This window comes from Choloepus didactylus, chromosome 7 (assembly GCF_015220235.1).
Source record: "Choloepus didactylus isolate mChoDid1 chromosome 7, mChoDid1.pri, whole genome shotgun sequence".
NCBI classification, from domain to species: Eukaryota; Metazoa; Chordata; class Mammalia; order Pilosa; family Megalonychidae; genus Choloepus; species Choloepus didactylus.
The window spans coordinates 75,278,105-75,291,565 of record NC_051313.1 but is presented as its reverse complement, the minus strand read 5'-3'; the positions used below and the strand labels follow the sequence as shown (position 1 = coordinate 75,291,565).

At 33.6% G+C, this 13,461-nt stretch overlaps 1 protein-coding gene across 1 annotated transcript in view; it reads left to right on the top strand.

Moving 5' to 3' along the window:
- The window catches only part of LOC119540624 (ras GTPase-activating protein nGAP-like), a 32,041-nt gene that overhangs the window by 11,693 nt on the left and 6,887 nt on the right, over nt 1-13,461 (top strand). Inside the window, exon 2 of the mRNA XM_037844660.1 lies at nt 11,130-11,242. Within this exon, the coding sequence (XP_037700588.1) occupies nt 11,130-11,242 (113 nt within the window). The remainder of the gene's footprint in view (nt 1-11,129; nt 11,243-13,461) is intronic.

Here is a 13,461-nt window from a genome sequence, read left to right as displayed (position 1 = left end):
TGTCTGGATTTTGTTGTCTTCCTTCACGACTGAAGTTTCAGCAGGTGGTTATATTACTTGCAGATCATCTTTATTCTTTAGAGGCTTGTTTTGCAGCCTGGTTAGGCAGTTATCCAGAAACTTTAATCTAGGGTTAGTTTAGCTATGTTATATCACGACTCTTCTGTGGATTCTATTGAATGAGGTGTATCTATGCCGGTTGCTGGGAACTAAAATGACCCCTCGCCATGTGTAACCTTCAGAAATTGTTCCACTCACAGTGTCTCAGTATTTCTTTTCCCAACCTTGTGGGGTTCCACTCTGTGCATGTGTAATTTATTATTCATAGCAGATTCTTTAGGAAGCCTGTGTCGTTTTCTGTAATCTCCCTCCTCTTAGTTTGCACTCTGTGCAAATTCTAGTTGCCTAAGGCTCCTCAAACTCTGATCTCTGTCTTCTCAACTAAATAAGACCACTGTGTTCTGCTTGGATTCCTCTACCTTGTGCTGTGGTCTTTAGAAACCTCTAGGCAGAAAGCTGGGCCAATCAATCTGTTTCTTTCTTGGGGAGATCACTTTCCTGCATTGCCTGTTGCCCCAGGACTAAAAACAGCTGTTTCCTATATTTTCCCCCATTTTCTACTTACTTAAGGCAGATCGGGGAAAATCTGTTACAAGTTATTCTAATATGGTCAACAAGAAAGCTATAATTACTAAAGTTTTTGTCTATTCCAACATCTGCATCATCTGTGGATCTGTTTAAATTGATTTTTCTTTACTATGCATCACATTTTCTTGTTTCTTCACAGGTCCTCTTTTGTTTGTTTCTTTATTTCACTTTCTACTGACCACTGAGATTGATATATTCTAGGGACTCTGGATTCCATTATTTTCCTCTGAAGGATGATGAGTTTTTTTCTAGCAGGCATTTAGATTACTACTGACTTATGACCTTGATCTTGTGTAGGTTTGGTTTTAACTTTGTTAGGTGGATCAGAATAGGCATTTTCTTCAGTCTTAAGGTGGATCCCTGGATTGTGTTTCATTCTCCCAAGTTGCTACCCTCTGCAATGGTAATGAAAAGCCTGGGGCATTTACCAAGCTCTTCTAACTTGGAGGAATTAAATTCCAAATGGTCCCCCCAGCTTAAAAAGCTGTTAACATCTCTGTCTGGCACTTTTAGGCTTCCAGTTACTGTTTTCCCTCTGGTATCCTAGAGGTCTCATCATTCATGTGTCCATCAAGCATATGTAGAGAATTTGTATAAAGATTTTTGGGCTTTCACACCTCCTTTCTGAGATCCTGTCCCCTTCCTTTTCCTGTCTCTGTGACAGTTCTGAACTTCAAATCAACTCGTCAACCCAATAAGACTGCTACTTTCTCCTTGAGTATTATCTTTTGTTTTCTCTGGGGTCTAGGGAGCACATCAAAGGGAAAATTAAAAATATGGATATTTCAAAGGTCATGTTCTTTCTAGCTTCTGCCTACTCCAAGTTCCTTCAATGATTTTTTTAAATATTTTGCTCCAAGTTTATGATCAGTAGTAGGGTTAGACTTACCAAGCTACCAGAAGCTAGAACTTGGTAAATGACCTTTTAAAAATATCAATTTCCCAGGTTTTTAAGGAATCAAGTAAAAGTCTGGGTATTGATATGAACATTGCAGCAATTTTTGCTAAATCTTAATAAGTGAGGTAACCAGTAATACTCAAGAGCTAAAACTTTGAGATAAGAGGGTCCCTGTTTTTATCATCTGTGAAGATAATGGAAACTCAGTGCCTTAAAACACAGGAAGTTTAGTTACTGTACCCTGAAAGCATAGTCTAACAATTACAATGTACTTAAAAAGATCTACTCCATCATCCTAGTTTTTCTCAGAATTCTTACATAACTCAAATATTGAACTTGCTTTATAGAAGTTTCATGGCTAATGTGAGAAACAAGCACTGTTCCTAAAAGGGAACAAACGCTCACCCGATTGTGGAGAAGAAAAGACTTTATTCACGGTCTTGCAAGAACGGGCGCCCAACCAAATATGGAGGTTGGCGCCCAGAACAGTAGATTCAACAGTATTTATTCCCTAAACCTAACCGCAAGTCCCTCCCCTGTTTCTCCATTAGCTGGATACTCCAGAGGTTACATTCTATTCGACAAGCCTAACTAGCCTGCGCAAATTTGAAACATGCAGCCCGCCCAAATTGGAAACATTTGAAATACCTTTCCTGTGCAAATTTGCAACATTAGGAACCTTTGGAACAAATCTCCACCCCTGACTATTATGGGTATGCCCAGGCCTCTTTAGAGCCAGTCTGGGCTAGTTTGGTAACAAGTTATGAGGCTATTTTGAGAACCTCTATTCCGAGGCTCTACCCTGCAAGGATAGTAGAGTGTGGGTGGATAAGCAGGGGGACTGACTGTGGATAGTGGGCAGATAAGCAGGGGGACTGACTGTGGCTTACAGTTTGTCTTTTTAACCTTCTACCAATTCCTTAACTGCCCCACCCTGCTAGGCACACCTGTCCTGTGTGAAAGCTAAACTTATTCTCATTCTCACAGCTAACATACTATCAGTTGAATATTTTCAGGAATAAGCAAAACATTACATGGCATTGCATATTTGAGGGAGAATCCTGGCCCTCACTTCATAGGTATACAAAGCTTTCTACACTGAAAGCATTCTGTCTTCTACGAATGATTAATATGAGGAAGGCTGTACTTTCCCACAAACTCAGATTCCTTATTTACTTTCATATTATCTATGAAGAAACATTTTATTAAAATAATTTAATAGTTTAAAGAAGATTAGAGAGGGTGTTTAATTTAATGGAGAGTGAAAACTGCTTTTAAATACCTTTCCCAGTTTAGAAGTACATATTTAATATCATTAATTGGAAGTTTAATTAGAAATTATTGTTATCTTTTCACTAAAGCATGAACAAATATATAAGTTGGGTTTAGAATCTTGCTAGCTTATTTCTAATTTTTGTATTTAGCATTTTCAAGTTGCTTTCCCTCCCCTCTATTTCCAGGGCTGCTAATACTATCACGTTGTAATTATTAGTTTACCTACCTGCCCTCTCCGATTGCCTCTGTCCTACTGTGCTTCATAGTCCCTGTACTCAGCTTGGCGCTTTACCTGTGTCAGGTCCTGAGTAAAATTTGAGTATCTGTATGTTTCTTTTTAATCACTGGATAAGTAGAATCAGTGCATTTAAAAACTTCATTATCACGGTTTTTACTATTTCAGATGAGTAGTCCACAAGAGTCTGAAATACTGGTATTTTACTAAACTTTAAAAATTAAATTATTAACAAAACTCTGTTATACTAAAAGTTTAGAGGAAACGTCATGGGAGGTCAGAGGTGGTTTTATCTGAGAATGTCTCCATTTGCCTTTCAAGGCTCTTCCATTACCTTGAACTTGATTCTACTTTAAGTTCAGGAGTCTAACTTTGGACCCTGCCTTCTGAGAAACCTAATTTACTTGTTCTTCATTCAGGAACATTGACCAAACTTACATTCCATACAATGTCAGAATGCCAGTTTATGAGAACTAGCTAGCTACTCCTCCTATTTTTTTGTCTAGTGCATTCATTTTGTGAAGATGCACTGCATTATAGTATATCAGATTACAATATGAAACTTGTTTTCTGGGAATAAAATTAAAAATGAGTTAATTTTAATAACAATGAAAATACTGCCATGCAATAAGTATAAAAATAATAAATAGCTACCATTTATAGAGCACTTATCATAGATGAGCCTATTTTCTAAGTGCGATAGTTCAATGTTTTACATTAGTCCAAAACTCCAAAAAATAATTACTTATAGAATAGGATTATACATGTTGTCAGAACAAGACATTATATCCTTTGACCAGAATCTCTTGGATCTCAGCTGTGACTCAGAAATCTCATTCTAATTGACCTATTTTCTTTTATATATATTCAAACCTAAAGTATAGAGAGGTCCAGCTATTCTGTGAGCCCTTCAGTTTCTTTAAAGTATCTTTATACATATACATCTCTATCTTCTTTGCTCCTAATGTGCTACTTCATACTTATTTCTCAGAGAAACAGTTATATTTACTATATTTCCAAATATCTTGAGAGTAGGGGATGACACAGTTGGAAAATGACTTAGTAACTACCTTTCCTGTACAGTTTTGGTAAGAATCAAATAATGACAATGATGATGATAATGGCAACTGTTATAATTAATTTATAACACTAAGCATCTGAGAGACAATGTTGAAAGCATTACATATAGTTATCTTTTAACCCTGACAAACCTTATGGGGTAGGTCCTGCTACAATTCCCATTTTTTAGAAAGGGACAATGAGGTACAAAAGGTTACATATTATACCATTGTCACAAAGCCAGTAACTTGGAGAGTCAAAATTGAAAGCAAGAAGCTGTCTCCTGAGTAATAGAGATTGATTTGTGTCTTGTCTGTTGCAACAGAAATACTAGTTTTATTTTTTCATGTTATCCTGGAATGCCATTCATTTAATGAGACAGTCTTGTAATTGTATTTCAGAATTAATTCCTTTTGCTGGGACTTTTATAGAGAAGGCTACCTAAATCTGCATGTGGTTTAGATAAGAGACATGGAAGAGAAGTGGAAAATTCATTTAAAAGAGAAAGATAAACCTAAGAAGTAGGATAGTGAAAGGAAAGGGAGGCAGAAGAAGAGAGAGTAAAAAGTGTCAGCTCTTTGGGAAATCGGTTTAGGAATGGTGATCTCTGGGTATCCCCTTATTCAATGCTTCTAAGACATTCAGATTATAGGTGTAAGTGAAAGATATTTCTGTTTCTGATAATAACTCCAGGAATGTATCAGACATTACTCAATAATTTAATTTTTATTTTCATAACCCTGCAAAAACTTATGAAAACATGGAAGCTGAACTACCATATTCTTTAACAGAATTCAATTACTATATAAATTCAATAAATTTTCCTATAAGCATGGCTTTAGCTGAATCTCAGAAATATTGATATATTATATTTTCAGTTCAATACATATTAATATCCATGAGTCTCCCACTTTGATCCAGGTATTATTTAGACATGTGTTATTTAATTTCCAAAGCTGGAGATTTTCTAAATATCTTTCTGTTTTTGAAACATACATTAATTCTATTTTAATCAGATTGTCAGATTACATACATTGTGTATGATTTCAATTCCTTTAAATTTATAAAATTTTGTGTTATGACCCAGGATATGGGGTTTTTTTCTTGGTGAATGTTCCACGTGTGCTTATAAAGATATTTATTCTACTGATCTTGGATGGAGTGTTCTATACATGTTTAAAGGTCAATATTTGCTGTCTATTTTTTATATCAAACATTGAAGGAGTAGTGTTAAAGTCTCCAGTTACAACTGTGACTGTATCTCTTGTTTCTGTTCTACTAAACATACCAATTAAAAGACTGAGATTATCATATTGATTTAAACAAAAAGCAAAACCAACCTACCAACCTATTTATTGCCAGCAAGGAATCCACTTTAAATATAATGGAAAAAAAAGGATGGAAAAGTTACACTATACCAACAGTAATCAAAGGAGTGTTGGATGACTATGTTAAAATTACAGAGAATAAATTTCAGAACAAGAAAATTACCAGATTAAGAAGAAGACTGCATAATAAGGGTCAATTCACCAACGAAACACAACCATCCTAAATGCCTATGTATCTAACAGCACAGCTTCAAGATACATGAAGCATTATTTTTATTGTGGTATTATTTATGTAAAATACAGTTTAAGAGTATAGTTGAATTACTTGATAATTGTATACAGATGTGTAACCACGACCAAATCAAGACACAGAGCAGCTTTCTCATCCTAAAAAAGGTTTCCTTATGCCCTTTGCAGTTGATCTGTAATCTTGTAGTTGATCTTCCTCCCCTACCTCAGGCCCCAGGCAAACTTTCATCTCTGTTATTCTAGCTTCATATTTTCTAGAAGGTTATACAAAAGGAATCATAAGAAATTATCTTTTTGTTGGAATTCCTTTACTGATAATGTTTTTGTAGATTAATCTATGTCATAATATGTATTAATAATTTGTTCCTTTATATGGCTGAATAGTATTCAATTGTATGGATATATTATAACTAGTTTACCATTCAATGATTGACGGATATTTGGATTGCTTCCTGATTTGGGTTATAAATATTTGCGAACAAGTTTTTGTGTTGACTAAATGTAATCATTCTTTTAGATAAATATCTAGGGTAGAATTTTTGTTTATATAATAAGTATGGGTTTAATTTTATTAGATACAGCCAAATATTTTTCCCAAGTTGCTGTAAAATTTTGCCCTCTGACAGTAGTGTATGACAGTTTTAGTTGCTCTACATCATTGCCAACAATTGGCTTTAGTGGTTGCCCTAGGGTATAAACATACCTCCTTAAACTTACACAATCTACTTAAATTTAATATTGTATTAATTCACATAATATATGAAGACCTTTTAACCTTATAGTGCCATATTCAGATAATATCATTAATGTTATTTTTTTATATGTATTACATATACATGCATTATAAACACCCTTTTGCACTCTTACAAGTCTTGTGTAAAGTAGATAATAGCTTCTTTAAAAATTGATTCTGATTACATGTATACAACATGAATATATTCTACTTATAAATAATGTAAATAATGACAAGGTCAGTATTCCCCCTTGTGGTAGCTTCTTTTAGCAATGTGTGATATAACTTTAGAAAAGTGTTTTTCTTTTATTTTCCTTTCTATGCAATGACTAAAATTATGTAACCATGGAAAATATGTATAACATTTTTGTATGTGTTTTACATAAATGAAATCATGTAGAATGTATCAATAAACTGTATTTTTACTCATTATGATTTGAGGATAGTCTATGTAGAATTACTTAATTTTTAAAATGCAATATAGTAGTTTATTGGATAGATTTACTATGTTATTTGACTTTTCCTTTCTTGAAGAACATTTAAATACTTTTTATAACTTTTTGCTCTTTATTAGCAAGGCTAGAAAATGAATAACCTTTTTTATGCTAACATGTATAAATACTTGAAAATGTTTCTTGATTGGAGATGGTGTATTGATTTGTACTCTGTTCTCATCTATGACCTATTAATTCATTCACCAACACTTTAACAATTATTGTAGCCTTATAGCTATTTGGATACACATTTGGAAGGCCAAGATACCCCTTATTGTTTTTTTCCCCCTTACTGGTTTTTTAAACTTTGTCTATATTATTCTTACTTGTTTAATCTTCCAAATGAGCTTTACTATTACATTGTCAATTTTTAAAAGTTGAAATACAGAAGAAACTGGTTTTCTCTTTTAAAATATGAATGAACCATTATTTTATTATTACACTGTTGGAATGGATATATTACTATTTATATATGATTTTAAACCATAAGTGTAACAGATCTAAATTTTTTTTTCCCCTGTATATCTTTTTATGGACTGATGTCAGGATTACTGGTCCTGAGTGGCTTGTGCAAACAACCAAGGAAAAAATTCCATGTTCTGCCATTTGCTAGCTGTTTTATCTTGGGCAAATTTCTTAAATCTTAAAATCTCTAAACTTCAGTTTTCTTAGCTTGAAACGGAGGTAATAATTTAATTACATCATAAGTCATTGGAAAGAAAAAGTGGGATATTGCAGGTAAAGCAATTTAATGCAATGCTTGACAAGTAGTGTTCTTAATATATTTTAGTTATTATTGTTATTTATTTATAGAAGACCACTCTGATACAGGAGATAGAACAGATTTTGAAGAGCTTAAAATAATATATTCAACTTTAATTTCAAAATCTAGATAAATATGTGATTTTCTAAGAAAATTAAATTGCCAAATATAACTCACAAAGAGACAGAAACCTTCAACTGACCAAAACATATACTCACACACACATGCAACACAAATGAACCTGACAGGTGGTTAAATTCTACTACTGAAATATGTGCCAAGCCCATATAATTTTATATTAAAATGCTAGCTAACTCTATTATTAATCTGTTTTGGGTACTGAAAAAAGATGGAATGCTTTCTATTTTATTTTATATCTTTAAAAAATAAATTATTTTAATACATAGAAATTAAATATAATGAACAACCAAATACCCACCACTCAGATTAAACAAATATTAAATATTTTGCTTCACTTGCTTCAGATCTGTTTTGCTTTCTTTATGTGGTAAAATGTTATAGTTGTTTTAGCCCTTCACACTCTACATCCTTCTTTCTTATTCCATGCATGTGTATATAGTTTTTTTAATCTGACTATAACAATATCCAGTAAAGAGTATTATAAGTTTTAAATTTTTTAAACAGTGGAACCATTCATATATTATCCTACAATGTGCTTTTTCTTTTAACAGTCCAATTTTAATTTTTATCCATGTAATTCATGTAGATCCAATTAATTTATTTTAATTGCTACATATACCCATAATAACCTATACTTATTTTGCATTATATGCCGGGTATAACCTTTCTACTGTGTTTAATCTTTACAATAACCCAGTTAGATATGCTATTACTATTTTACTACCATTTTAAGATGAAGAAAATGAAACACAGCTAGATTAAGTGACTTGCTGAAAGTTAAATAACTAGTCAGGTAGAAACCAGGATTTGAATCCAGGCCATCTGGCTCCATTTTCTATGCTCATAATTACTGTGCAAGATTGTCTCTCACTGTCAAATTTTCCTTTGTTTCATTGTACTGCCTCATTACCTAGGATTTTAGTTTCTCATTTTCTAATGCAAAAAGCAAAATTTTTAATCAAGTTTAATTTCCCATATATATGTATTGTGTGTGTATATACAAACAGATATGTTTGTGTATATATGTGTGTGTACTATATGTATGCATATATATATGTATGTATATAGGATCCCATATATCATATTAATTATGTACCATGCAGTATTTAAAGTGCTTTGCCTATATTAACTCATTCAAGTCTCATAAAAGTACTGGGGGTAGTTACTAATATTGCCCTCATTTTATAGATGAGAACTAGAGGCACTGAGAAATTAAATGATTTGCCCAAGCTTATACAGCTAGTAAATTATAGAGCCAGGATTCCCACTCAGCAATCCAGTTATAGATCTCTACTGGCAATCACATCCCACTTATTTTCTCTATTTTTAAGTGTTTCTAGGTGGTAAACTATTACTCTCTGCTGTTATTCTTGAACATATGTTTAGCTAAATATATTACAGGTTAACAGTTACTTTCTTTCAGCACTTAGAATATTTTACTCTGCTGTTTTCTGGCATATATTTGTGCTAATGAATATATGCTGTCTACCTAATGATCCTTCCATTTTAGGCAATCTGTTTTCTCTCCGGTAGCCTTTAGGATTATTTTTTCCTATCCTTTATGTTCTTTAGTTTCAATACAGAGTGTCTAGGATGTGCATTTTCAATCTTGGTACTCTTGGATTCTTTATCCTAGAGAATTTTTATATATTATCACTTTGAAAATGATTTATCTAATTGCTATATATAATGAATATTTTTGTTAGAGGAAAGGTGAGACAGAAAAGAAGATAGCATTTTATTTATAGTATTATATAGTGCCTGTATAAATGCTATGCAGATCATTTGGTAACTGAATCATCTGATTTTCATGAGCATTTTTTATTATGATGTTTAGATGGCTGATATATTTTTATGTTATAAAAACATCTTTTTGTATATCAAATAAAATTAAACATAACCTTTATTCAATTAAGTTATTGCCCATGCTATAAATTCCTGTGTCTGCACAGAAGTCTAGATCACTTCTAGACTGTGAAAGGAAGTGGAAAGCACAAGAGCTTTTGGCTTGAAAAGCTATCAACTTGATGTCTACCAAGCATTAGAGACATTCAGTAGAGTAACACATATCCATGAGCCTAGTGCACCATTCTGCCTCTCATGTACACCAAAATACATGTAACCTGAATGGCTATTTGTGATTTGCAATAGTTCACAAAGAAAGGAAAGGAAAATATTTTCTTTCTTTCTTTATTATTGGTATGGATAGGAATTCTAAAATGTATTTTGCTGCCACAGCTTAATCGTCTTTTTTTCCTAGTAACTTTGGCAGTACAGCATCCAGACCAATTAAAAAGCTGTTTTTTTCCCGCAGTTTAAGTCAGCACCCAGGCTTCACTACGGTGTTCAGCACTCAGTTATTAATAGCTCTCTTGACATCTTACTAAATTGGAGGGGCTTTCAGACCCAAGATTAAATGGCATGTACGAATCTCTTATATTATTTGAAATACATATTCTAGCCACATAAATCACTAATTCTATCATCTTTATTTCGTATAGGAAAACGAATCATATGAATTATTACTCCCAGACCCTCAGAGAGGGTCATTTTCCATAAATGAAATAGTCAGATAGTAAAAAGGTCAAAAGCAAAATCACAAAAGAAAAGTAATCATAAAAAAGCTACTTTTTTCAAGAAAGATGAAGCAGAGCTGCCATTTTCCTACAAGAACATAGGATATGTGGAGAAATGAATGATTATCTTATCAATTTTTCTAGACAGATTTTGTTCCTTAGAAGTACAAATTTACTTCTAGTCTCCATATTTAGAAAGGGATTCTTCTTTTTAAAAAATTGCTTTATGTATAATTTATATACAATAAAATGCACGCATCTTAAGTGTAGAGTTTATGAAGCATTACTATGTATGTGTGCATGTAGATATACATATATATGCATGTGTGTATAAATTCCTTTTTCTCAATTACCAGTCACTCTCCACTCCTTATCCTATTTCCAGGCAATCACTGATCTCCTTGCTCACAATCACTAGAGGTTAGAATGATCTTTCCTAGACTTTCTCACAAATGGGCCCATACAGTGTGTATCCTTTTGTGCCTTGTTTGTTTCACTAAATGTAATTTTTTTAAAATAAACTTTTTGCTTTAGGATAACTTTAGACTTACAGAAAAGTTCTTAAGATACTACAAAGAGATCCCATATTTCCTCTACTATTAACATCCTACCGTTAGTATGCTACATTTACCACAACTAATGAACCAATATTGGTAGTTTATTGCTAACTAAAGTCCATTATTTACTCACATCTCCTTAGTTTTTACCTAATATCCTTTTTCCATTCCAGAATCCCATCCAGCACACCCTATTACATTTGATTGTCATGTCTCCTCGGACTCTTTTTGGCTGTGACAGTTTCTCAGATTCTTTGTTTGAAGATTACTGGTTTGAAGAGTACTGGTCAGACATTTTGTGGAATGTTGCTCAACTGGGATTTGTCTGACATTCTTCTCATGATTAGGCTGGGATTATGAGTTTTGGGTAGAAGACCACAGGGGTCAAGTGCCATTCTTACCACATCCTACCAAGGTACCCATAAAAGTACATTCTATGAATATGACGTCACTTTTGATGTTGACCTCTATCACCTGGCTAAGGTAGTGATTATCAGGTTTCTCCACAGCAAAGTTACCCCCCCACACACTTTCTATACTGTATTTGCAAGGAAGTCACTAACTACAGTGTTCTCCTTTCTTTCTTCTCTCATATTATTATGTGCATGTTAGGCTTTTCCATATTTTCACAGTTTTGATTGTTCATTTCTATTTTTTTCCATTCTTTTTTCTATTAGCATTTCAGATAGGGAAGTTTCTGTTTACCCATCTTCTCGTTTACTACTTCTTTCATTGTGTCAAGAATAATGATGAGCCCACTGATGGGATTCTTTATTCCTTTTACTGTGTTTTTAATTTCTAGTATTTCCCTTTTTATCTTTCTTAGAGTTTCTATCTTTCTGCTTATATTACCCCTCTGTTCTTTTATATTGTCTACTTTTTCTGTTAGTCATAATTATTTTAAATTCTCTGTCTGATAATTCCATCATCTGAAGGTGGTTCAGAAGACTGCTTTGTCTCTTTAGATTATAGTTTGTGTGTATGTGTAGCTTTTTTTTTTTGCCTTCTGCCTTTTGGTATCTTGTAATTTTTTATTGAAATCTAGACATGTTATGCTGAGCAACAGGAACTGAAGTAAATAGGCCTATTTTATGTTCATTTGGCTGGGAGTTGGGCTGTGCTTTACTTATGGTGTAGCTATAGGTATCAGAAGCTGCAAATTCCACTAGCATCCCTGTTATGGTCTCCAGAAGGCTTCCGTTTGTACTCTTCTTCAAGGAGGTCCTGCCTTGCAGCTCTTTCAGCTGTGCTCTCTTATTACCATCCTGGTGCTCTGTTGGTGTGGTGGTAGTGTGTGAGGGTGGGGAGCATTGTATAATCTTCTAATTATATCTCAGTGTTTTAGAGACCTTATGTCTCTGGACTGTAATCTTCAGAAGTGTTTCTCCAGTGGTATACCTTTGCCCTTGTCCCCTAATCCCTTCCCTGATGGCAACATTCTTAATCTATTTCCTTGAAGCCCAATCCCTGTTGACTATGTTTTTGTTTTGTTTTCTTTTAGTGGATAGGAAGGTTGGAGGGGACTATGCTTAGGCTTCAGAATTGTCCTCTGGCAAATTCCTTTCCCCAGAAGAGGAAGCCTTTGTTATATTTCACAGTGGTTACTCTTCTATTCTCCCTTCCAGTACCCTGAAAGGATCTTTCTCAGATTGTCACTGGGAAAACCTGGTGGAATTCCTAGAGGAAAAACTCAGGAAAGTGAGGGGAGGCCCCTAAGACTGCATCTTCTAGGAGTTTCTCATATCATGCTAGTTCATACTCAGCTTTCAGCAATTCATAAATTTTACCAAAAATTTACCATTTAAGTGTCCCTACAAGTTTATGGTTCCAGCAGCTTCTGGTCCAGGTAAGCAGACTTTGGCAGCGACTCTCTGGATTTACTTGCCTCCCCAGATCTTGGGGGGTTTGTTTGCCCTGAGACCTTAGTTCTCTAATGGGAAAAGTCATTATTTTGCAGTTTGTCCACTTCTTTTATTCTTGTTATAATGATGGGAATGACAATGTCCAAGCTCTTTACATAATTAGAGCTGAAACCAGAAGTCAAATGTAGTGTTTCTGAGATCCATGCATGTTATTACATAGAACACTAGTTCATGCCTTTTTATTGCTGAGTAGAATTTCATTGCCTGGATACACTAAAATTTGTACATCCAAACACTTGCAGATGAACATTTAGGCTACTTCTCGTTTCCTGGCTTTTATAAATAGAGCTACTATTACATTTGTGTTTAAGTCTTCATCTGAATATATGTTACCATTTCTCTTGAGGAAAAACTTAGGAGTGAATTTGCTGGATCACATGGCAAATATACAGGCATAATTTTATAAGAAACTGCCAAATGGCTTTCCAAAGTATTTGCACCTATTTTATATTCACAGTATACATGTAGGAGAGTTCTAGTTTCTTCATATTCTCACCTACACTTTATATTGCAATTTAAAATATTTTAGACATTAGAGGAATTTAATTGTGTCCAATTTTTAGTTTAATTTAATTTAATTCTC